General features: G+C 39.6%; 1 protein-coding gene across 1 annotated transcript in view; it reads right to left on the bottom strand.

Annotated features, from left to right (window-relative positions):
* The window catches only part of LOC109062843 (adenylate cyclase type 1-like), a 41723-nt gene that overhangs the window by 13175 nt on the left and 2543 nt on the right, over window positions 1-26005 (bottom strand). The window contains exons 2-7 of the mRNA XM_042754671.1: window positions 22410-22559; window positions 21567-21685; window positions 18021-18132; window positions 4848-4975; window positions 3122-3280; window positions 2890-3031 (exon numbers count right to left, since the gene is read on the bottom strand). Coding sequence (XP_042610605.1) covers window positions 2890-3031; window positions 3122-3280; window positions 4848-4975; window positions 18021-18132; window positions 21567-21685; window positions 22410-22559 — 810 coding nt within the window. The remainder of the gene's footprint in view (window positions 1-2889; window positions 3032-3121; window positions 3281-4847; window positions 4976-18020; window positions 18133-21566; window positions 21686-22409; window positions 22560-26005) is intronic.

Below are 26005 nucleotides of genomic sequence, written 5' to 3'. Positions count from 1 at the left end.
GGTGCCCCGAGACAAGCGATCACACGCTGCCCCTGTCCCCACATGCCTGGCTGTCTCGTCTAGAGAGGCTTCTCCCGCCCTCTTCTCCCAGCCAGACCCAGACAGATGGTATGTAACATTCTTGCCAGACCACATCCTGGTCAGATCAGACAGCATGACAGTAGTGTCTTACATCGCCAGGGAGAACTCTCTTCAAAGTGCCTCTTTATTCTAGTAGAGCTCCTCTTGGAATGGGCTCAGATCAACTTGTGTTTGATGAGAGTGACGCATGTGCCGAGCATGTTGAACCAAGGAGCAGATATGCTGTCTCGGAGCAATGTCCCCTCAGAAGAGTGGATACTCCACCCACAAACAGTTCAGAAAATCTGGGAAATCTTTGGCAAGGCGGAGGTTGACCTCTTCACCTTAAAAGACAACTCTCATTGCCCAACTTATTTCTCGAAGGACACGGACCATTGGCCCACAGCTGGCCCAACCTCCTCCTTTACACTTTTTCCCCGATCACCCTGATCCCGCAGGTAATCAGGCGAATCAGGGAGCAAGACCACAAGGTTCTGTTAGTAGCCCAGATCTGGAGGAACCAACGCTGGTTCACAGAGCTGTCCCAGCTGCTTGTAGCAGCTCCGTGGCCCCTTCCCCTGAGACGGGACTTCCTCTCTCAGTTGAACAGAACGATATGGCATCCCCAGCTCAGGCTGTGGGATCTGCACCTTTGTCCTCTCGATGGGAGCCCGCAAACCTCCCAGAGAGCATACTAAATGCAATCTCTCAAGCTAGAGCACCATCTACGATACACCCCTACGCCCTTAAATGCTTCCTGCGACATATCTCTGATATTGTCCTTCCTGCAAGAGCTGTTGAACGAGGGCCATTTCCCGTCCACACTCAAGGTCTATGTAGTGGCCATAGCAGCTCACGCTCCTATAGCTGGCCAATTGGTGGGCAGGAACAGTTTGGTTGTTTGCTTTTTGAAGGGGTCTAGGAGGCTTAACCCGCCTCGCCCCATCACAGTCCCCACAGGGGATCTGTCCAAATGGATAGTTGACGCTATATCGCTAGCATGCTCCTCTTTGGGCTACACTGCCCCTTGGAGTAAGAGCCCACTCGACTAGAGGCGTGGCCTTGTCTTATGCGTGGTCTAGTGGTGTTTTCATTGCAGAGATCTGTGTGGCTGCCGGCTGGGCCTCGCCGTCCACATTTGCCAGGTTCTATAATCTGGACGTCCCGGCCTTACAGGCCTGGGTCCTTTCTACATAATGGGCTCATTCGTGCCTTAGGGCAAACTAGTACTTAGGCTTTGCCTTCCTTCTTGTACGCTCTTGGCCCTCACTGAGTGCCGAGGCTGTACAAAATTATCTTGGAACGATTACTCTAGGCCAGGCTGACCTCTGTGAGTTTGGCCCTATTGCCTCCTGCAGGGCTTTCCCTGCAAATTTTGTAGTCACTTCCCATAACACCTGATGCACTTGCTACATCGTTAGAAGAATGGCATCTACGCTAATATTAGTCTGTTTCTCTCTTATTCCAAGGTCACCGTAGCCACCAGATCCAGTCTGTATCCAAGTCAGAGGGTCACTGCAGTCACCCGGATCCAGTACGTATCCAGACCAGATGGTGGATTAGCACCTAGAAAGGACCTCTACAGCCCTGAAAGACAGCGGAGACCAGGACAACTAGAGCCCCAGAGACAGATCCCCTGTAAAGACCTTGTCTCAGACGACCACAGGGACAAGACCACAGGAAACAGATGATTCTTCTGCTGCAGCCTGGAATTGAACTGCTGGTTTCGTCTGGTCAGAGGAGAACTGGCCCCCCGACTGAGCCTGGTTTCTCCCAAGGTTTTTTCTCCATTCTGTCACCGATGGAGTTTTGGTTCCTTGCCGCTGTCACCTCTGGCTTGCTTAGTTGGACACTTCATTTACAGCGATATCGTTGACTTGATTGGAAATGATTGCAGAGATACTATTTAAACTGAACTGAGATGATGACATCACTGAATTCAATGGTGAACTGCCTTTAACTGTCATTTTGCATTATTGACACACTGTTTTCCTAATTAATGTTGTTCAGTTGCTTTGACGCAATCTCTTTTGTATAAAGCGCTATATAAATAAAGGTGACTTGACTTGACTTGACTCTGGGCCCGTTGTGGTGCTTAAGGCAAGTTTAAGTATGAGTCATTTCTCTAGCATAGCACAGCGGGATTGCACTGGTTCCCCATAGCGTCTTAGCAGACGCAGTACTAGTGAAGTATCGATAAGGAATGTACTCAGTAGTTACTAACATAACTTTGGTTCCCTGAGATACGGGAACAAGTACTGCGTAACTGGCCGTGCTATGTAGCTGCCTGACTCAGCCTTCGCTTCAGTCGAGCTGAGGTAACCTGAGGATCTTATGGCGATATACCTGCTTATATAGCCAGATGGCCCCGCCCATTCTGGCGGGCTCTGACGGGTTTCGTTAATAACCGAGTAAGTTAGTAAGTTAGTTTTTTTTTCTTGTGATTGTAACTTTAATTAAAACTTAGGAAAAAAAATCTTAAAATATTCTTCTAACTTTATTTTCACCCAAACTATAACATTTGAGTGTTTATTTTTTACTATTCTAAGAGTGTTTTCTCTCAACATTGCGAATGTTCATTACCTACAAATAACATCATAAAGACGCTCTGAGAATGTTGATATCATAAAAAAATTCTCTCAACACTACAAGAACATTCATTGAGTAAAAATAAAATCATAAAGAATGTTGTTCTAAAAATGTTTTTCTCTACATTATGAGAATGTATATCAAACATTAAAGAATGCTTACTAAACAACATTATTAAATAATATCTTAAAATATGTTAGTGGAACTTGTGAGAATGTTCCCTGTTATCTGCACACACACCTTCCTGCGGTGAGATGGCACTATGAAGAAGGTCTCGATGTCATGTTTGAGCAGGAACGAGTGTCTCTCACGGCCGTTTCCTGGCTCCACCTCGTAATCTCCATTTAGACATTCCAGCGTGGAGGGAGTGATGTGCACCTTCCTGTAGAACAACCAGACGAGAGGAGAAACAGCTCTCAAACAGCTCAGGGTTCTGGAGAGGAGTGTGATGCTGATTGCATGAGCTCCTCACCCCGGCAGTCCTCCAGCCTCCATCACGTTGGCCAGCGTCACATCGTTGGACCACACGTCATACTGCCACTTTCTGAGGCCCAACACACCACAGAGCACCCTTCCTGTGTGCAGACCCACACGCATGTTCAGATCCACCTCTGTAGCTTCAGCCACCGACCTGAAGAACACAATCACACTCAACAGCTCACCCCTAATCAATAAATGAAGATTTACATGAAAAGTAGTTTAAAGAGCCATGAGTCAAACTGTTTACACTAGCTGTCAAAAGTACTAAACTAATTCAGATTGTTTACATGTTTTTAAAAGAAGTCTCTTCTGCTCACCAAGGCTGCATTTATTTGATCAAAGATACAGTAGAAACAGTAATACTGTAAAATTTGCATTTACAATTTAAAATAACTTTTTTCCGATTATTGTCAATGTTGAAAACTGAAAGTTGTGCTGCCGAATATTGTTGTGGAAACCGTGATACATTTTATTTTTTTAGGATTCACAGATGAATAGAAAGTTCAAAAGAACAGCATTTATTTGAAATAGAAATCTTTTGTAACACTGTAAATGTATTTACTGCCACTTTTGATCAGTATAATGCATCATTGATTAATCATTGATCTTTTGAATGGAAATTTACCACAGTTTCCATGAAAAAAATATTGTGCAGCACAACAGTTTTCAACATTGATTATAATCAGAAATGTTTCCTGAGCAGTAAATCATCATATTAGAATGATTTTTGAAGATCATGTGACACTGAAGACTGGAGTAATGATGCTGAAAATACAGCTGCACATCACAGAAATAAATACAGATTAACACAGAAAACAGCTGTTTGAAATTTAAATAATATTTAACAATATTACTGTTTTTACTGTATTTTTAATCAAATAAATGCAGGTTGTGTATATTGTGATATGTTTATGTCTAACTGTAAACAGTAGGTGGTGCTGCACAAATACAATTTTGTGTGATAACTCCAGAAGTTGCAGAGTTTCACGTTATTGTTGCTTTGCCATCAGATTTGTTGTTGGGTTAGAGAATAACTCTAAAGTATATAAAAATAGTTGATATGCAACAAAATATGCAAAGAGTTCCTGGAGGATAAAGTGACACTGCTTTTTTAAATCATGACTGTAGCGGTTTGAAATAAAATCAAATCCACATAGAGATGTGTGAAAAAAAACCTTCGTCAGGGATAGTTCACCCAAAATAATTTGCTCACCCTCATTTTGTTGCACTGTTTATTTTCCAACATATCCCTTCAGAAGACATTCAGGTAGGGGACACATGAGGGAGAGTGAACGATGACAGAAGGATCATTTTTGGGTGAACTAACACTTTAAGAAGTTAAAAGCCAAATAAATAAATAAGAATAAAATTCAATTTTAAGTAGGACATGTTGCTGAAGTTTTATTTCAAAAGTTCAAAGAGTTTCACTGATATATCAGAAATCTTTCAACAGCTTTAGTCCACATGGGTCTGATGATGATTTGGTGAAGATTCAATGATCACTCTAGGAAAAGTACATAACCTTCATAATCATAATTCAGATGTATGAGACTTTGACTGAAACGAGCCAGAACAATCCTCACAGGAGTGACTGGGGAAGCAGTGCTGGATATAGTACACACTAGAGTGAAGCGTGTGTGACTGAACACCAGATTTACAGAGCAAACTCATCATCCAGCTGCCCTTGAGAAGAGCCTTCATCAGCGGCTCACACTCACGTGATGGTGTCGATCATGTCCAGACCCATCTCCACGCAGTAGTGAGCGTGATACGTCTTGGGCTGCGTCAGGCCGGACACACAGTAGTAACAGTCGCCCAGAATCTTGATCCGCCGACAGTGATTCTCCTGCAGATGAGGAAAAGCAACTCTTGATGAAGTATGAGGCCTGTTTCACACTCCGCCAGAGTCAGAAAATATAAGGATTGTCATGGCTGATTTGATGTGACTTTCTGACAACACAGTGATTTGAGTATAAATGTGTCCCTGCAGCACAAAAGCAGTCATAAGTAGCACAGGTATATTTGTAGCAAAAGTCAACGATACATTGTATGGGTCACAATTATACATTTTTATTTTATGACAAAAATCATTAGGATATTAAGTAAAGATCATGTTCCATGAAGATATTTTGTATATTTTCTACCATAAATATATCAAAACTTAATTTTTGATTAGTAATATACATTGCTAAGAACTTCATTTGAACAACTTTAAAGATGATTTTCTGAATATTTAGATTTTTTTGCTCCCTCAGATTCCAGATTTTCAAATAGTTGTATCTCAGACAAATATTGTCCTCCTAACAAACCATACATCAATGGAGAGATTATGTATTTATTTATTGATGTATAAACCAATTGATGTATTTATAAATATATAAATCTCAATTAAAAAAAAAAATAATAATTGTCATTATGACTGGTTTTGTGGTCAAGGATAACAAATATGCATTCACTCTGCACATATATGTGCTTTTAAAGCCTCTGGACCATTGCCAATTAAGTCTTGGGTTTCTTGTATAGGGTTCATATGAGCGTAGTTTGACAGTTGGTTTGAGTCCTGCAGTACGAGTTTAACACAGTCTAGTGCTGGAATTTATATCTTTGATATGATACCTCTACCTTGTAAAATATCAATAGTCAATACAATTTCCAATACCATGGTGAAAATCTACTACAACATTAAGGGCATAAAATCAGAACAGTGTTAGACATTTTTGTACATTTTAAAGTTAAATGCAGGTCAACCTGGTGCAGTCTGATGTGATCTCTGTCATTCAGTCCACATCACATAGTGATTTTAGGAAGCCAAATAATTTAAATACAACAATAAATATAGTTATAAATATTAATAAATAATCTTATATTGGTTTTATTACTATTATTATCTCGAATACAGAAATATTTTATATTGTAATACAACTGCATTTAAAAAAATAATAAATATTTTAACTAACAGTACATAAAATACAATACTTATGTCTTAATTACAGAGCCCCTAAAGGGACATGGTGGTGGTGGAAAAATATCTGGGTGAGTGGAAAAAATATATTTTAAATTAATTAATTTTTTTTTTTTTTTATCTCACAAAGATTTTTTTTTTTTTTTTTGCGTTTCCCTTACAAAACCTTTGCGTTCTCTCGCAAAACCAGTTCAGACAAACAATTTTAAATTAATTAATTTTTTTTTTTTTTATCTCACAAAGATTTTTTACTGAGCTATAAATAAAAATGTAAAATTTAAAAGTTGGGCTTTTTATCATTGTTTTTATGTTAAGCCACATTAAGCATACTTTTCCATGGGGGAGAAAATGCTTATGGTGCAATTCTGCTCATATTTTGGGCTCATCTGCTTGCATGTACACAGTACATATTTTTAATACATAATATAGCACATTTGGTCTTTTTTATCATCTTCATTAAGCTGTGTTAAGCATTTAATAAACCACTGCAAGCTGTAGGCTATAATAAACAGGAAGTGTTTGTCCAAACTCAACTGGTTTTGCAAGAGAATGCAAAATACCTTTCCGAGAGAACGCAAAAGTTTCTTGAAGGAATGCAAAAGTTTTGTGAAAGAACGCGAAACATTTGAAAAATGAGTAAATGAGTAATGAGTAAATCTCATTCTTGTCTGGGGCTCGTATATTACAACAGAAGTGCTCTAGCTCTGTCCTTTCACTTGAAGTGTTTATTAGGTGTTACACAATCTACATTACAATCCAGTCCAAAATAAATCCAGAGCTTTTCACTTGATTTCTGCAGCTGAGGTTTTCAATTTAGACTCATCAGGATGGTTGTCATTACTGAAAATGCGAGACAGATCTACTGAATTCTGCAGTCCTCATGCATCTGCTGCTTTTCTCCAGTGCTTTCTCTTTATAGCTGAGACTATTTAATGTATTGAACATGTAGATTCTGTAGTTTCACTGGCTTACATTAATAGCACTGCATTGTCCATATTCACATTAAAACAAAATTCATCACGTTTGCATTTATGCAATTAGCAAATGCTTTTATCCAAAGTGACTCACAAAAGAGGAACAAAACAATTAATCAAATAGTCATCAAGAATCGTAATACATAATGCAATAGTTGTAATACATCATTTTTGGACAACTAGATTAGAAAGCAACCTTGAGAAGAGAAGAAGTGCAGAGAAGAATGTTTAAAACCAGCAGAAGCAACAAACTGTTTGCAGAGGCTCTCAGTTATTGGATATTGAAGTAGATTTTGTTTCAGTGCTAATCTAAACAATGATGAGAAGAAAGTGGATCCTTAGTGTCCTAGATCAACATGTGTCATTGCTCCAGGAAAATGCACATGCTTTACAGTAGGAAACATATCAAACCTTTCCGATAATCACAGATCTTGTGTATGCTTAGTGAAGTGGTCTCATGAAACACATCCTCACTCTAATCCTGATCCATAACTGATCCAGGGTCAGCTACAATCACAACTACTTTCCCACAATGCCAAGTCAGTGAGTCTGCACGTCACACCATATAAACACTTAATTGGATCAAACTGAACCTTCTGAAGTGGTTTTGCCCAATGAAGAGCGTTCCACTCCACAATCCTCTTACATGTCTTATTACTGGCATCTTTCCCACCACTCGATTAACCTGACGACTTGAAAAAACAATACTTAGCCCTGCAGATCGATCCCTCTCCTGTCAAAACTGTGTGCAGTCAGCTATCTCTTATTTCTTTCATAGGACATTCAGGAGAGGAGGAAAGGAACAGCTAAAACTCTGCAGCTGGCATAAGTTCACTCCAAATCATTATACTAGACCTGTCCACTGCCTTCAACAGAGGGAATCATAAGATGCTTCTTGCTGTCAGAGGATCTATAGTTCACTGACACAAGCAGATCTTTTTAGGGTTTGTTGAGGCAGAGGGTAAACACTGGGGTACCACAGGGTTCAGTGCTTGGTCTCCTCCAGTTGTCCATATACACAACCCCTACTGCCACTATACAGATGATACACAGCTCTACCTGTCGTTATAGCTGGCAACCCCATCATCTCATCTCTGTGTGACCTTCAGGCATCTAGAACTGAATGTATGAGCTCACCTCATATAACCATTATAACCAGGTCAAAACGACGCCAACTACAACATAAACTCTTTCTGTTCCTGCAAAACTCCACCAGATCTGCCCATCACAACTCTCAAGAGCCAGCTGAAGATACTCATCTTCCACAGGCACTTAATTCACCCACAACCACCAAAAATACAGGCACTGTTCATGTTTATTTCATGTATATTTCCAAAGTAACCTGCTTTGTCCTTCCTGTTCTATTCACTACTGCACAAGTTCAGGTTTGTCTCGGAACTACAATAATATGGTTTTGTTAATACTGTTGACATCTCTAGGATAAATTGCCTCTATTTCCAAAGTAACCAATATTTTTGTAATATCTTTGTTTAATTTGCATTTAGTACATTTTTCTTCAAATTCTAAAAGTTGTACACTTACAGAAACAGACAGTGCTATAGGGATATTTTATGTCAACCATATTTCAGAAACTTCCCTGGCTAAAATGTTTGATTTTGTCAACATTATTATTATTATTATTGTTTATTTTTTTCTGAATGAGGACAAACATAAAGACTTGATGAAAGCTAAAATATTAAATATCTCAGATGTATATTTACTGAGTAATCTACTATATTGTAAAGGAGGGTCAAAATAAAAATTTTCAGAGCAAATTACCTTAGGGGAAAAAAATGACTTTAGAAAGATAACAGCATTATGTTATTTTCATAGAGAGATTGGTAACTCTGTTAGTCAAATCTATTGACTTTTGCAATCTTTGTTGCATTATATGATAATGGTGAAAGTTCAAACATGGGGAAGAAGTATTTTTCAAGTTCAAAATTTAACTGTGGACCTCTGGTTGCACTGACACTGAATGCCTCTTTAGACAAATATATAGTCTTTACACATTTGACTGCATATATAACACGTTTATAGTGGTGTATATAGTATTTATTTATTTATTTATTTATATATATATACTGTACCCCTAAAGGGTCACACTTTTTTGAGATATCAGTAAATACGTACAAACATAATGCACAACAATTTAACAACAAATCTAGTACACATACTTCAGACACAGCATAAGAATGGAGACCGAGTCTAGAGTGATTATACTGATGGGTATGTGTGAGATTCAGCAGACAGTCCAAACACAAGGAGTATAAGTGGATCAAATGAACCGTGGAACAAACTGACCCTGCAATAAAACAAACTTACACCATAGATCGACAATCACACTGAAACTCTGAGCACAGACCTGCTGAAAGACCTTCTGACGCTGACAGAAACATGTCTGTGTAATCCATGGATTAACGGATTTCATAGGCACATGTGAATGTAAGCTATTCTAATGTCTAGATTACACTGAGATACATCTACATGTTTACTTGAACAGGCACACGTCTTCACATTAGAGCACCTTTACCTTGACAAACCCTAATGAAGACAGACAGGAGAGATTTAACCAGTGAGAGTGTGCAAGAGACTGAAAACGACCCTGATTGAACTCGTCCATGAGCAAGCTGAAAATACACACAATGTAACATATTGATATTTACCTAAAATATCACTAAATAATATTCAGAAAGAACATCACCAAGTCAGAAAATATCTGACATTCCAATATTTTTTATATATTTAAAATGAAAAAAAAAAAAAAAGCTGAATTTCAATACTTTTATAAGGAACAGTCATTTAGCAGACACTTTTATCCAAAGCAACTTACAAATGAGGACAATAAAGGCAGTCAAAACTAACAAAGAGCAACAATATAAAAGTGCAAATGACAAGTCATGGTTAGCCTAACGCAGTACATGTAGAATATATATATATACACTGGTAAATACGTGCTGAAGTGGCGCTTGGTTTTGTCTTTGCCTATAACGGGACTGGCCAGTTTCGGTAAATAGGGAGGCGTGACCAAAGCCAGTGAAAGTACTTAACTAGCTCTTTTGGAAGCACTTGTCAGAAGAAACAGTCAAGCAAACAGAGGACAGCAGCCTTTTGTAAGTGTTTTGCCTCGTTTTCTCATTAGACTATTGCGTGATCGTCTTTGCTATGAAAACTCTGCTTTATTTACTGTGTGTCTTACCCTGGTAAATACGTGCTGAAGTTGCGCTTGGTTTTGCGTTTGCCTATCACGGGACTGGCCAGTTTCGGTCTGCTACAATAGGGAGGCGTGACCAGCTGACTTCAATCACAGGTAATCAGGGCAAATATATAAGTGGTAGGTGTCACCCGCAGCAGCTCTCGTGTGAAGCCTCCTCGTGTGAAGACCGACGACGAGTGAAAAGACCATACCTACCTGCGCGACACCATCGACTCTACCTGCGCGACTCCACCAAGCAAGGACACCAACAGGGCACTTGAGTATTGCTTTTCGCACCTTTCTTTTCTTTTTTTATAGCTTGTTCTCAACTGCTTATTTCGGTCACTTGTACTCACTATGTTCTTTCAGATCTCTACTATCACTACAAACACTCGGAGAGCACGCTATGTACGTCGAAGGAAGGCCTGCCCGACAAATCTACGGCCTGTCCCTCTGACATCTACTACTACGCTCTCTATTCCAGTTGGTCTCTGGAACTGCCAGTCCGCTGTTAACAAAGAAGACTTAATTTCTTCTATTACTACTCATTCCGGTCTCAGCCTCATGGCACTGACTGAGACTTGGATCAAACCTGAGGACACTGCCACTCCCACAGCCCTCTCTGCTAATTTCACTTGTTCCCACACCCCTCGTACGACTGGGAGGGGTGGAGGTACTGGTCTCCTTATATCGAAAGATTGGAAATTTGATCTTCAACCACCACATACAGGTAACGCTTTATTTGAATCACATGCTATTACTGTAACCCACCCTGTTAAAATCCACTTTGTGGTCATTTATCGTCCCCCAGGTCAATTGGGAAACTTCTTGGAGGAGTTGGACGTGCTGCTATCAAACTATCCTGAAGATGGTACTCCTCTGGTACTGCTTGGTGACTTCAACATCCACCTAGATAAACCCCAGGCTGCTGACTTCAAACACTCTGCTCGCCTAATTTGATCTCAAGCGAGTGTCTACTACAGCGACTCACAAATCGGGCAACCAACTGGACCTCATCTACACGTGCTGTTGCTCCATGGACAACTTTTAGTTGCTCCACTGCACACCTCAGACCACTTCCTCATTACTGCTAAACTAGCACTTACTCCTGAAGCGGCACATCGCTCCAATGCAGGTCACCTTTCGACGGGAACCTACACTCACTCTCTCCATCTCACCTATCCTCTGTGGTTTCATCCTCACTTCCTTCACTCTCACAGTTTTTCAGCTCTGGACACGAACAGTGCTACGGACACTTTTTGCTACACTCTAACCTCTTGCTTGGACAACTTTGGTTCACTGTCATCTAGACCAGCACGCACCACCCCATCTGCCCCCTGGCTGTCCGATGTTCTCTGTGAACATCGCTCTAAACTCAAAGGCTGCAGAGAGGAAATGGCATAAATCAAGAAACTCTACCGACCTCAGTGTGTATCAGTCTCTCCTCTCTTCTTTTCTCTGCAAATGTCTTCACTGCTAAAACATCATACTACCACAACAAAAATTAACAACTGTTGTGACGGGTCGGACACTCTTCAAAAACCTTCTCTTCTCTTCTTTGTCCTCCTCTCCCTCCTCCTCCATCGACTCTTACAGCTGGCGACTTTTTAGTTTTCTTCACAAATAAAAACAAGAAACCATCAGTGAAAAATTCTCTACAGACCGGTATCCCTTCTTCCATTCATTGCAAAGACACTTGAACGAGCTGTGTTCAAACAGCTCTCTATGTTTCTTGTACAGAACAACCTCCTGGACAGCAACTAATCTGGCTTCAAAAGCGGCCACTCAACTGAGACTGCCCTGCTCTCGGTTACCAAAGCCCTGCGACTGGCAAGAGCAGCTTCAAAATCCTCAGTACTCATTTTGCTGGACCTGTCTGCTGCTTTTGACACCGTTAATCAACAGATTCTCCTGTCCACCCTCAGAAAGATGGGCATCTCTGGAACTGCACCTCCAGTGGCTTAACTCCTACCTTTCTGATAGATCCTTCATGGTGTCTTGGAGGGGTGAAGTTTCTAAGTCACAACAACTTGCTACTGGGGTTCCTCAAGGCTCAGTACTTGGACCACTTCTCTCCTCCATCTACATGACGTCATTAGGATCTGTCATTCAGAAGCATGGCTTTTCCTATTACTGCTACGCTGATGACACTCAAACTCTGCTTCTCATTCCAACCAGATGACCCGACGGTAGTTGCTCGCATTTCAGCCTGTCTGAGTGACATTTCTAGCTGGATGAATGACCATCACCTTTCAGCTCAACCTTACTAAGACTGAACTGCTGGTGGTTCCAGCTAACCCATCGTTTCATCACAACTTCTCTATACAGTTGGGTTCATCAACCATAACTCCTTCCAGGACAGCCAGAAACCTAGGAGTTGTGATGGATCATCAGTTAAGCTTCACAGACCATATTGCTACAATGACCCGGTCCTGCAGATTTGCCTTATACAACATTAGGACGATTAGACCATTCCTGTCAGAGCAAGCCACCCAACTTCTTGTCCAAGCTCTTGTTCTCTCCAGACTGGACTACTGTAATTCTCTCTCCTAGTTGGCCTTCTGCATGTACTATCAAGCCTCTACAACTGATCCAGAATGCAGCAGCGAGGGTTATCTTCAATGAGCCAAAAACAGCTCATGTTACTCCTCTCCTCTTCAGGTTACACTGGCTACCAGTAGCCGCTCACATCAAATTCAAGGTACTGATGCTTGCCTACAAGACGACCACTGGCACGGCACCAACATACCTAAGCTCATTAGTTCAATCTTATGCGCCCTCCAGAAGTTTGCGCTCTGCAAGTGAACAACGCCTTGTGGTGCCATCCCAAAGAGGTTCAAAATAACTCTCACGGACTTTTTCCTGGACTGCGCCCAGCTGGTGGAATGACCTCCCGATCTCAATTCAAACATCTTTAGTCTTTACTCATTTTCAAAAAAACATCTTAAGACTCATCTTTTTCGCCTGCACTTAACCAACTAATACTAGTACTTACCTTTACTTTTCTTGTCTATCATATTCTTAAAAAAAAAACCCTGGCTACGTGTTCTGTACTAGACTAACTGAGACTTGTCATAGCACTTGTATACCGTTGTTGTTCTCTCGTTGATCTGATTGCTTCTGTTGTTCTCATTTGTAAGTCACTTTGGATAAAAGCGTCTGCTAAATGATTAAATGTAAATGTAAATATACACAAACACACACACACACACACACACACACAAATAAAAACAGATAGAATTGAAAAAATGGAAAGCTAGTGTGTTTTTGTTGTTGTTTTTTTGTTTTTTTTGTTTTTATGTTTAATTTATAATTTAGATTGAATATAGAGTGGTAGGTTTTGGGGTTAGAGTAAAGATGTAACAGATATTAGAAATATTACCAAATATAATAGAAAGTGCTAGATACATTTACATTTAGCAGACGCTTTTATCCAAAGCGACTTACAAATGAGGACAATGGAAGCAATCAAAAACAACAAAAGAGCAATGATATATAAGTGCTATAACAAGTCTCAGTTAGCCTAAACACAGTATACGTAGCAAGGGCTTTTAAATAATATAATAAATAAAAAGAAGAAAACAGATAGAATAGAAAAAAAAATAGCTAGTGTTAGAGGTCTTTTTTATAATTGTATAATAAATGAAAAGAAAATAGATAGAATACAAAAAGATTAGAAAGGTAGTTAGAGTAGTTCATTTTTTTTAAATAGAATTAGAATAGTGAGTGAAAAAGTTAGAGGGTCAATTAAAGATGGAAGAGATGTGTTTTAAGCCGATTCTTGAAGATGGCTAAGGACTCAGCTGCTGGGATTGAGTTGGGCAGGTCTTTCCATCAGGAGGGAACATTTAATTTAAAAGTCCGTTAAAAAGTGACTTTGTGCTTCTTTGGGGATGGCACAATCAAGCGATGTTCACTTGCAGAATGTAAGCTTCTAGAGGGCACATAAGTCTGAAGTAATGAATTTAGGTAAAGGGGTGCAGAGCCAGTGGTGGTTTTGTATGCAAACATCAATGCCTTGAATTTTATGCGAGCAGCTATTGGTAGCCAGTGCAAATTGATAAATAGAGGTGTGACGTGTATTCTTTTCGGGTCATTAAAAATTAATCTTGCTGCCGCGTTCTGGATTTATTGTAAAGTTTGATAGAACTGGCTGGAAGACCTGCCAAGAGAGAGCGTTGCAATAGTCTAGCCTGGACAGAACAAGAGCTTGAACAAGGAGTTGTGCAGCATGTTCCGAAAGAAAGGGCCTGATCTTCTTAATGTTGAATAAAGCAAATCTGCAGGACCGGACAGTTTTAGCAATGTGGTCTGAGAAAGTTAGCTGATCATCAATCATAACTCCAAGGTTTCTAGCTGTTTTTTAAGGAGTTATGGTTGATATGTGCCTAAATTGATGGTGAAATTGTGATGAAACAAAGGGTTTGCTGGAACCACCAAGCAGTTCTGTCTTGGCAAGGTTGAGTTGAAGGTGATGGTCCTTCATCCAGCAAGAAATGTCTGTTAGACAAGCTGAAATGTGAGCAGCTACCGATGGATCATCAGGATGGAATGAGAGGTAGAGTTGAGTGTCATCAGCATAGCAATGGTATGAAAAGCCATGTTTCTGAATGACAGAACCTAATGATGCCATGTAGACAGAGAAGAGAAGTGGTCCAAGAACTGAGCCCTGAGGCAGCCCAGTAGTTAGATGTTGCGACTTGGACACCTCACCTCTCCAAGATACTTTGAAGGACCTATCTGATAAGACTCAAACCACTGGAGTGTGGTTCCTGGGAAAGCCCTTTGTCAGTAGGGTTGACAGGAGGATCTGGTGGTTAACCGTGTCAAAAGCAGCAGATAGATCAAGCAAGATAAGTATTGAAGATTTGGATTCCGCTCTTGCCAGTCTTAGGGCTTCAACAACTGAGAGCAAGGCAGTCTCAGTTGAATGTCCACTTCTGAAGCCAGATTGGTTGCTGTCAAGGAGGTTGTTCTGTTTGAGAAAGGTAGAGACTTGGTTTGAACACAGCTCGTTCAAGTGTTTTTGCAATGAAAGGAAGAACGGCAAACTGGTCTGTAGTTCTCTAAAAGAGATGGGTTGAGGGTGGGGTTTCTTAAGGAGTGGAGTTATACGAGCCTGTCTAAATGATATGTGGAAAACACCTGTATGAAGGGATGCGTTAATGATGTGAGTGAGTGCAGGTACAACTGCAGGAGAAATGGCTTGAAGGAGATGAGATGGCATAGGATCAAGCGGACAAGTAGTAGGATGATTAGAAAGGATTAGTTTGGAGACTTCTGCCTCAGAGAGTGAAGAGAAGGATGTGAATGAGTGTATGTTTGCTGGTGAGAAGTGCTTGATGGATTGTGGTGTGGAAAATTGTGCACTGATGTTTGTAATTTTATTAATGGAAAAATGTGGCAAAGTCGTCAGCTTTTAGAGATGAAGCAGGGGGGGGGAGGAGGAGGACAAAGGAGCGAGGAGTATGTTTTAAAGAGCATGCGAGAGTTAGACGAATTGTTAATTTTGTTATGGTAGTATGTCTTTTTAGCAGTGGAGACATTAGCAGAAAAGGAAGAGAGGAGTGACTGATACACATTAAGGTCAATAGTATTTTTTGGATTTGCGCCACAACCTTTCAGCAGCTCTAAGCTTAGAACGGTGTTCGCGTAGATAACATCAGATAACCAAGGGGCTGAAGGGGGTGGTACGGGCTGGCCTGGAAGACAAGAGGCAAACAGTGTCTAAACAAGATGTAAGAGTGGAGTAGAAAGTATCAGTAGCACTGTTAGCATCAAAAGATGCTAAACAGTTTAGGGGAAGGAAGCGAAGATGAAACCATTGCAGATAGCCGGGAGGGTGAGAGTGAGCGTAGGTGACATGTGGAGGGGTAAGTGATGTGTCAGCAACCATGTTGAGGTTAAGAGTGAGGAGGAAGTGATCTGAGGTGTGCAGTGGAGTAACCAGTACATGATCAGTGGAGCAGTGTCGTGTGTAAATAAGGTCCATTTGGTTGCCTGCTTTGTGAGTAGCAGTAGTTGACACTCGGTTGAGATCAAAAGAGGCAAGCAGAGTGTGGAAGTCAGCAGATAGAGGTTTATCTTGGTGGATGTTGAAATTTCCAAGCATAACTAGGGGAGTACCATCCTCAGGAAAGGTTGAGAGCAGCACATCTAAGTCATCCCAAAAAGTTACCTAGTGGTCCTGGGGGTCGATAGACAACTACAAAATGTATTTTAAGAGGGTAGGTAACAGTAACGGAATGAGATTCAAAGGAACTGTTGATACCCAAAGATGGTAAAGGATTAAATTTTCCAATCATTAGAGATGAGCAGACCAGTACCTCCACCTCTTCCAGTCAATCAGGGGGAGTGGGGAAAATGAGAAATTATTGGAGAGGTCTGCAGGTGTAACAGTGTCCTCTGGTTTGATCCAGGTCTCTGTCAGGGCCATGAGATTAGCTTTGAATGACTAATAATAGAAGTAATGAAATCGGCTTGTTCAGCTTTAACTGGCAATTCCAGAGACCAATAGAAAAAGATAGTGTATTAGCAGACATAGGCAGAGTGGTGCAGGTTGTTAGGATTGCGCTGCCTACATTGTGTGATGCGTGGTTTGCGAGTGGTAGTGAGAGTAGGGATCTGGAAACACATATTAATAATTGGTTATAAAAAACTGAAATAGAAGTGAAACAAGTAGAAGGAAAAAAAAAAAAAAAGGAAGGACTAATCAAAACAATACTTATATCCCTTGCCGGTGTCCCCTGCCTGGTGGAGTCGCACGGGTAGAGTCGATGGTCTTTACACTCTTCGGTCTTCACACGAGGAGGGCTTAACAGGAGGGCTTCTGCGAACCGCTGCCGCGGTTTACTAACCTTTTTTTGTATACCCGTCAGACAAAAAGGGAAATTGAATTCAGCTGAACACACTTTACTGTTTATCACAACAAAGGTCTAAGCAAGCGCACGACACTGACAACTTACGATCTGCTTTTAACTTCCGCTGATTTAACTGCTTCTCTCAAAGGGTATTTCTTTACACTGTCTTTGCTAGCGCTTGAACACACTTTACTGTTTTTCACAACAAAGGTCTAAGCAAGCGCACGACACTGACAACGTATGCGATAGAGTACGAGACCATACCAAATATAAAAGTATATTAATAGTAGTAAAATAGTACTTGTGTGCATAAACAATATCATATTAACAAATAATTCCTAATCCCCCAATTGTTTTTCATTTACTTTTTGAAAACACTTAGTTAATTTACAAATAACATTTTAATTGTTCTTTTGAATAATGATAAATCTCAGTTTATAGAATACTTTATTAAAGACGGCATTATTACCAGTAAGATAAGTGATTACACAGCTATATTTATTCACACGTAATGCAGAGAAAGCCAGAAAAGCCTCTCAAACTGAAGTAGTATTCCTAAAATCTGAGAGAATGTGTCTCTAATAATCTCAATGAAGCATCTAATTCCTTTGGAAAGGTGATTTCCTCTGTTTGTAGTCTCTGTTGTAGAAGTCAGTGCTCAGATATGCACTCTTATCCTAATACTACTGTGAATTTAGATACAAATAAAGATACTGTGTGCTTGACAAGATGTTTGTGAAGCTCTTTCACACATATAACTCTGAAGGATCAGCCTAACATGATCCCACCACTGTCATCATTTCATCTTTATCACATATTGCACTCACACCTCTCCTCCTGTTGCTGTTGCCGGGGTGTGAAGCCATAGCAACAGGTGTTAACCAATGAGAGCGACTTACCGTGGCGAGCTCGTCAAACTTGCCGAAGAGCTCGTTGAGGAGTTTAACGAGTTCCTGCGCTGTGCACTGCGACGCCAGACTCGTGAAGCCCACGATATCCGCAAACAGGATACTGCAGGAAAAAAACACACGGAAAATCATTAGACGCTTCCGAACACTTCACATGAGGAAACACAAAGACATGTATTTGCTCTCTTAAGAATCTGCTGTTTGTCCATCAGGAGCTCAGACTAAAAGAGATCTATACTGTATTTATACTCTATATGTGCTGTTTTATTTGAATCTGGGTGTCAGAGTTTTATTAATTGCTCCATCTGATTAAGATTTCAGTGAATTAATGTAAGAAGTGAACTGTCAGGAGACATCAGCTCAGGTGTGTGTGAAGGTTCAGTCACAGAGGGTCTGTCCCGTGATATATGATGTAAACGTTATCAAATATGAGGCAAATTCAATTTCAACTGTACAGCAGCTCTACAGAAGACAGAGTCATTACTCAGATTCAGTCAGTTGAGCGTTGATTAAGTTCAGTTTTATATCAGAGTAGATGTTGAGAGTTGATTAAGTTTGGTTTTTTATTAGAGTAATTTTGTGTTTTTAGTATGGTATGTTTTATGTATGAAGCTGTTTTATGTTTTATGTATGAAATGTGTACGCTTAGATGAATCAAGCTTGCTGTGAATGTTTGAATGCGGCTCCATCTGTGACAGAGATCACGCCGAGGACGAGCAGAATCCTTCAGTCCTGCTGAGTGACAGATCATGTGATCACTAAGGTGTTTGAGTGATTGTTAACCTGTTTCTATGTGGTTGCTAGGGTGTTATGAGTGCATCTGATCAGGGAGTGTAAAAGTTCAATATTGTCTAAAAGGTTTGTTATCAGTCTGATCAAATAAAGAGTCATGATGAAGATCACACATGATGTCTGTAGTTCCTTACGGTAAATGAGTGCAGTGCACAATTATTATATATTATATACTGCACATAACACTTGTCAAAAATGCTGATAAATATTGGTTGATAGTTTTTCAGTGAAATCAGTGGGCTCTGATCACAGGTCCAGAACCTTATGGAGAGCACCGGTCTTATATTCCAGCAGGAGCGTCTCTGATCTGCTCCAGAAATATCTGTCAGCGCCAGCGTTACGCAACACTCTTTAGTGTCCATAGTAGTAAATCCCTACTGAGGTTTAATGTGAGGGCCGGTGAAGGTGTCTCAGTAACGTCTCAACACATACACACACATTCACACACTCACACACAAACTCTCTCTCACACACACACACACACACACTCACCTTACACACACATTGTTGTATGTGGTTTACGGGGGCTCTCCATAGGCGTAATGGTTTTTATAAATACAATAAGTAAAAGCTGTTTACAAAGTAACCAACATTTGGTTTTTGACCGCTGAAAATGGGTAATATTCAACCATCAGTTCTCATTGAGACCCCCATATCTCTGGGACTGAATGATGTTGGGCCTTGGAAATGAAGATTCCAAAAGAAAAGTTTACTAAGAATTAGAATCTAAAATTATATTGTGTTATCTATCTTTAATACTTCTTGATTTATAGCCACACACACTTTGAAAAAATAATATATATGGCACTTAGATATGTTCAATGCAACCCACGTTTGGTCTTTGACTACGGAAAATGTGTACATTTTAACAATTTACTCCTGGAGCCATATTGAGATCCCAATATCTCTGGAACTGAACCATATAGGGCCTGAGAAATTACAATGCTAAAAGAAATGTTTGTCAAGACCCGATATCTAAAAGGGCATTAAGATATCTTTAAAACTTCTTAAGTTACAGGCCTGCAAACTTTGGAGAAAAAACTTGAAAAGTGCTCTTTGCCCATTTTGGAATGGTCACCATTGGCACATAATGCAACAAAGATTGCTAAAGTCAACAGATTTTACTAACAGACCTACCAATCTCTGTGTAAAAGAAACATAATGATGCTGCCATCTTTCTAAAGTCATATTTACCCTCCTGTAATTTGGCTCTGAATCTCAGGTGAAAATTGCCATTTTGACCCCCCTCTACAAAACAGTGGACTACTCATTAAATATTCATCCACGATATTTAATATTTTGACTTTCATCACTATACATGTTTATCTTTTTTCAGAAAAAAAAAAATTGAGCAAATTGCCGGGAACCTCTGGTTGAACTGACATGGAATGAACCTATAATGAGTTAACCATGATAATGCTTTGTAATTATTAAATATAGCAAATAAAAATAGATATGCTTTACCACTGACATGCAGACATTTGTTATTATGTTTATTTTGTGCTGATTTCATGTTGGCTAAGATCCAAACAAACAGTAATCGGGTCAAAGTGTCACATCATGTTTGAGTTGACATCAGTGCTGCTTGGTTTAGTTTCACTATTACATGTCTACTCAATACACCTATGATCCAGGAATATTCATAAATATAATATCCAGTAACATGCAGATTAAACCAGACCAAACTCAGCTCTAGGTTTAAGACTCATGCACTGAGTGTAATAATGCTATCCAGAACAAGACCAGACATGATCATCCAAAGAACATGGGCAATAAACTCACTGAATAAACTAGAAAACACTAAAGACACACTGAGAAATACATAGGACAGTTACAAACACTCTAGAGCCAATGAGTATAAGAGACAACACCAGACTGTGGAGCCGTCCTGTGATCCTGTCCTGACTAAAATTATGTTTTGGACCAACTAAAAAAAAAAAAAAAACCTCTAATTTGAAACAGTTGATTTGGTATGGTTTGGTTCATATGTTTTGGTAAATATTTATTTAACATTAATCATAAAATACATATTTTCTCAAAAATAAAAACTTTCATACAAAAAAAATGTTACATTGAATTATGTAAAATCTGAAAAAAAAAAAAATAGTTATATTTTTTTTCACCACTTAACAATGAACAACATAATTATAAAATTAAAGTAGAATTCTCACTTAAAGATAAAGAGTGAAGATAAAAGTAAAACATTTTGTTAGTAAATATTTCATTTAGTTCTCTTACTAATTAATCCTCTTTAATGTTTACGTGATGTGTTTTTAAATAAGCATAATCTGTTCTGTTTAGTGCTGTCCATCAATTAAAAATAACTAATTAACTGCATTGTTGTTTTTTTTCTGAAATAGATCAAGATTAATCCCACCTAACATAAAAAATTTTAAATATACTTTTATATTGCAATGATTTCACATTCAATCTTCAAATTAATGTAGAAACAACATAAAGAGAGTATATTTTTATATATATATATGTTTTTTAATGGCATCTTTTTTTATGACCAAAGGCGAGTATCACTGATACCAATACTACTGATGTCTCTAGGAAATTATTTTTTTCTAATATTTAAACATTGGCTTTGGCCATTCAACACTGCAGTATAATTAAGAGCTATCAATCTGAACATTTAGTATACTTATAAAAAATAAAAACTGCTGAAGCAGTTCCTTTACGCACAGGAAACCACTGCATTTACACAGACCCTGGAAATGGAGCGTATGGTGTTACCCTAACCTGACGTTATCATGGCGCTGGATGTAGATCTTGTGGAAGATCCTCTCTGGAGGTTTCAGGAAGTCCTCCTTCATCTCCATGGCCACGTTTCTGGGCAGCAGACTCATCAGCAGACGCTCCTGCATCATCATCATCATCATCACCACCATCAGAGACACATGAGACAGCAAGAGCATCAAAATCAACCTTTCCCAGGAAATTAAATGAATATTATACACTCTACAATGATGTTCATGGGACCTGTTATCATAAATTAAATTATTGCATGTTTGCAAGTTTACAAATTCTAATTTACTGATTTAATTATACATTATAAGCTGCAAACAGTTCTGTTGAAATAATATTGTTGGTCATTACATTAACTTAATATTGTCTGTAATTCAGGCTTAAACTTCTGTGTTGATTGGTTTTAAATAAACAAACAAATAAATAAAAGCTAGTAACTTAATTAAATCGTCTTGATAACTTTGTAAATTGGCCAGTGGATTTCAAGTTTCAAGCATTTTTTGCAATAGGACAGTATAAGGAGAATAAATATTGAAATTAAGAGTTATTTGATGCAGTTTAAGTGAAGAGAATGACCTGCTGTTTAATTCTGCAATGTTTGCCAGTTTACCAGAACTAGATCAGATTAATTTGCTGTTTAATTCTGCAATGTTTGCCAGTTTACCAGAACTAGATCAGATTAATTGGTTCATTTGGTTTATTTGTTTTATTGGAATTTATTTGTTAGAACAAATTATATTAATTTCTTTCTTTTTTTTTTTTTAATGAGTGTTTTCAGAGTGCAGTTCTTTACGGTGAGGTTTTGATAGTGTTTATTGTGTATCTTCTGACTGTGACCTGCTTCTCGTTCTCGTCCTCCATGCGCAGTTTCTCCTCGAGGCAGTCTCGGGCCTGTAGGAAGGCTCTGCGCTGTGCTCTCTCCATCAGGATCCGCACAAACAGACCCGACAGATTCACTCCGGTGAAGAGCAGCGTGTTCGCAACCAGCTGGAAAACACAAACACTACAGCTGAAACCACATACTGAACCATAATACATGCTCACAGGATATAAACTTCTGAGTGACTGGCTCAATATAAATGATGACCATAGATCACTGCTGTCTGTACAGATATCGTACACTTTTAAAAATGCTGGGCTAAAAACAAACCCAGCTACTGGTTGGGTTAAATGTTTGACCAACCTGCTGGGTACATTTATATTTATTCATTTAGTAGACACTTTTATCCAAAGCGACTTACAAATGAGGATAATAGAAGCAATCAAAATCAACAAATAGATGTTTGATATGCATGTTGTGTAAATTTTTTTTTACAGTTTAACGCAGTACACGCAGCAAGGTTCTTATATATATGCAGTATATATATATATATGTGTGTGTGTGTGTGTGTGTGTGTGTGTGTGTGCATATATACATAGATATATAGTATAATATATATATATATAGATATATATATATTAATATATATATATATATATGTAGAGTAAGAAAAACTCAGCTATTGTTTAAAAAAGTAATATATGGCTGGTTTAAAATGAACCCAAAGGTTGGAAATTAAATTAGACATTTATTAGTAGTAATTAAAAGGTGAATATTTATTAATAAGCAATTTAATTAATGTTTATTAATTTATTATTATTTATTATTATATTTATTATTATATTAATATATGTTCATTTCCAACCTATTTTGGGTTCATTTTAAGCAAGAAATATAGTCATTTTAAAACAAAGTTAAGTTAAAAAAAAACTATCCAGCAGGTTGGGTTAGACATCGGGTTAAACAACCCAGTCGCTAGAAAGTGTTTTTACATTGCAGCTGTCCTTTGATTTCCATCACAGCCATTCTGACACTAGTACAGTTTGTGTGTGTGTGTGTGTGTGTGTGTGTGTGTGTGTGTGTGTGTGTGTGTGTGTGTGTGTGTGTGTGTGTGTGTGTCAGTGGAGCTCGATGTATGTGTGCTGTAGTTTGTGTAGTGTCTTCTGACATGTGTTTGTCTTCTTCAGCAAAGACAGAGCTGGTTTGGTTTCAGGGACGTGAGTATATCTGCTCTTTATTGGATTAGATTCGTCAGAGGACACACGCACATGCAGAGCCTTTATTTAGCATGCCTTACTCTCTCTCTCTCTCTCTCTGTCTCACATGCTAAAAACTCACTGATTTACATACAAACAGATCAACAGAACTGAAGTGATTAGAGGAACAAGAAGTGTGCTTTCACGTCTTCTGACTTCACATGGAACATGTTCAACCATTCTTTTCTATTGTTTTTCATGGCTAACTCTGCACAAAGGCACCAGCAACAGCACTGGTTGATCAACAAGAGTGAATTATATTCAGGGAACATTCACACATCAAATAAAATTGGTGTGAAATAAAATAAAACTTTAAATAAAATTAGCATGAATTTTACTCATCAGTACAATTAACTTAAGTTCAAATAAATCAGTTGTGTGGAAATAGGTGTCATAATTTATGTATTTTTTTTTTTTTTTTTAATGCTTACACAGTTTTTGAAACTATGCATTTCTCGAAACTCTACACACACAAAACATACAAAATACACACATCTTGCAAAAGCAAACACTTCTTTAAAAAAATATTTTACCTCTTCTAAAAATTTTATTTTTGCATAGTAACTCTACACAAAAAAATAATATTTAGTAATTTGCAAGATAATCTACAAACTGTTGTGAGCGATGTAGAACACTGCTCTCGTGTGTCTTCTGCTTGTTCAGAGTGCAGTGAAGAACAGGAGTTTGTCGCAGCACTCACACACAGGCATATGCACATATACACTGTATATACTGTATGTATGCACAGCTGATGAATTTTACACAGTTATGCAACTGAACTGAATCAATGCTGAACTGACTCAAGCTGTAGAATGACTCTGCTGACTTTAGAAATAACCAGTGAGCGTAATCAAGAAGAACAGAAACAGGTGTGGAGCTAATTAATCAAAAACCATGGAAACTACTGTACCTAGGCAGGATAACGGAGACACAGAAAACTAAACCAAAACAGATCATAACCATGGAATGGTGCATCCTGGCACTGACAGAAATAGTCCAACAGAGGAGGGAGGGTGGGAGTTCAGGAGGCGGGCGTGAGGGAGGCAATTGACAAGCAGCATAGTCCATATGGCCAGGGTGGAGTGGATGGAGTGAGGAGCCCAGAGCAGGAGGAGCCAGATGTAACTCCAGAGGCCGGGCAGGATATCGGCCCACAGTGGAGTCTACGGCGGGAGGAGCCATGGTGGAGAAGGAGTCGATAACACCAGGGGGCCGACTGACGGAGACTGAGCCGAAGAATGAGGAGCCCAGGATGGAGCCGAGCAGACGGAGAGCCAGGGTGACACTGTGGATCCGGAGGGCCAAGGCAGAGCTGAATGCTCAGGCGACCATGGTGGAGGCAGGGCTCCAGAAGACCGCTGCGGAGCTGGAGCGACTGAGGATGGAGGCGGAGCCAGAGGGAAGGAGGAGTCTGACAGAGCCAGAGGGACGGAGTGACGAGGCGAAGCCAGAGGAGTGGAGTCCCGAGGCGGCGGATGGTCAACGACTGACCAAGGTGGAGCCGGAGGGACGAGGGAGCTCGGTAGAGCTGGTAGGATGACAAGCCACGGTGGAGACAAGGGAGCCAGGAGCCAAGGTGGAGCCGATGGGTCGTAGGGCCAAGGTGGAGTCCGGGTCTCGAAGGCTGGAGGCGGAGACAGGAAGTCCTGAAACACCGCCGACCCACCGGACATGGCATGCTGAGGATGAGCTGAGGGGCTGACAGGCACCAGCGGAGATGGGGCTGAGGAACTGGCTGGTTTAAGGGAGGTTGGGAGGGAACACTGGAGGACAGGTGCTGGGCAGAACCAGCGGAGATGGCCAGCTGGGATATCCACTCCGGGAGAGGGGAAAAACCAATACAAGAGAGAGGGGAAAAAGATGATAATGTTAATTGCTTTTAGTTTTTGTTTTTTTTTTGTGTGTTGTTTTGTGTTGCAAAGCACACAACGAAGGAGTATAACAAAATAGTTATTTTAATATTCTACAGGAGAGAATGGACACAACCAAACACAAATCCAAACGATAGCAGACAAAGGAATGAGGGGAGAACACAGGACTTATAAACAGTGAGCGTAATCAAGAAGAACAGAAACAGGTGTAGAGCTAATTAATCAAAAACCATGGAAACTAACCAGGCAGGATAACGGAGACACAGAAAACTAAACCAAAACAGATCATAACTGTGACAGCAAGGGGGTAAAAATAATTTATTTCTAAAAAAAAACCTGTTTTCTGATTACTAAGAGAACAAATGATGTACAAGTGGTCATCAGTAAATGAGTGTGGCATTTAAATGGCAGTGTTTCCCAAATGTTCCCAAAAATAGTTTTTAGTGATGTGTGTAATGTAGAGAACTGTGTTTAGAGTTTTGCAAA

The sequence above is a fragment of the Cyprinus carpio genome, unplaced genomic scaffold, assembly GCF_018340385.1.
Source record: "Cyprinus carpio isolate SPL01 unplaced genomic scaffold, ASM1834038v1 S000006580, whole genome shotgun sequence".
In the NCBI taxonomy this organism is placed as follows: domain Eukaryota; kingdom Metazoa; phylum Chordata; class Actinopteri; order Cypriniformes; family Cyprinidae; genus Cyprinus; species Cyprinus carpio.
The sequence above is the reverse complement of the archived record's forward strand: the minus strand, read 5'-3'. Positions and strand labels throughout refer to the sequence as shown.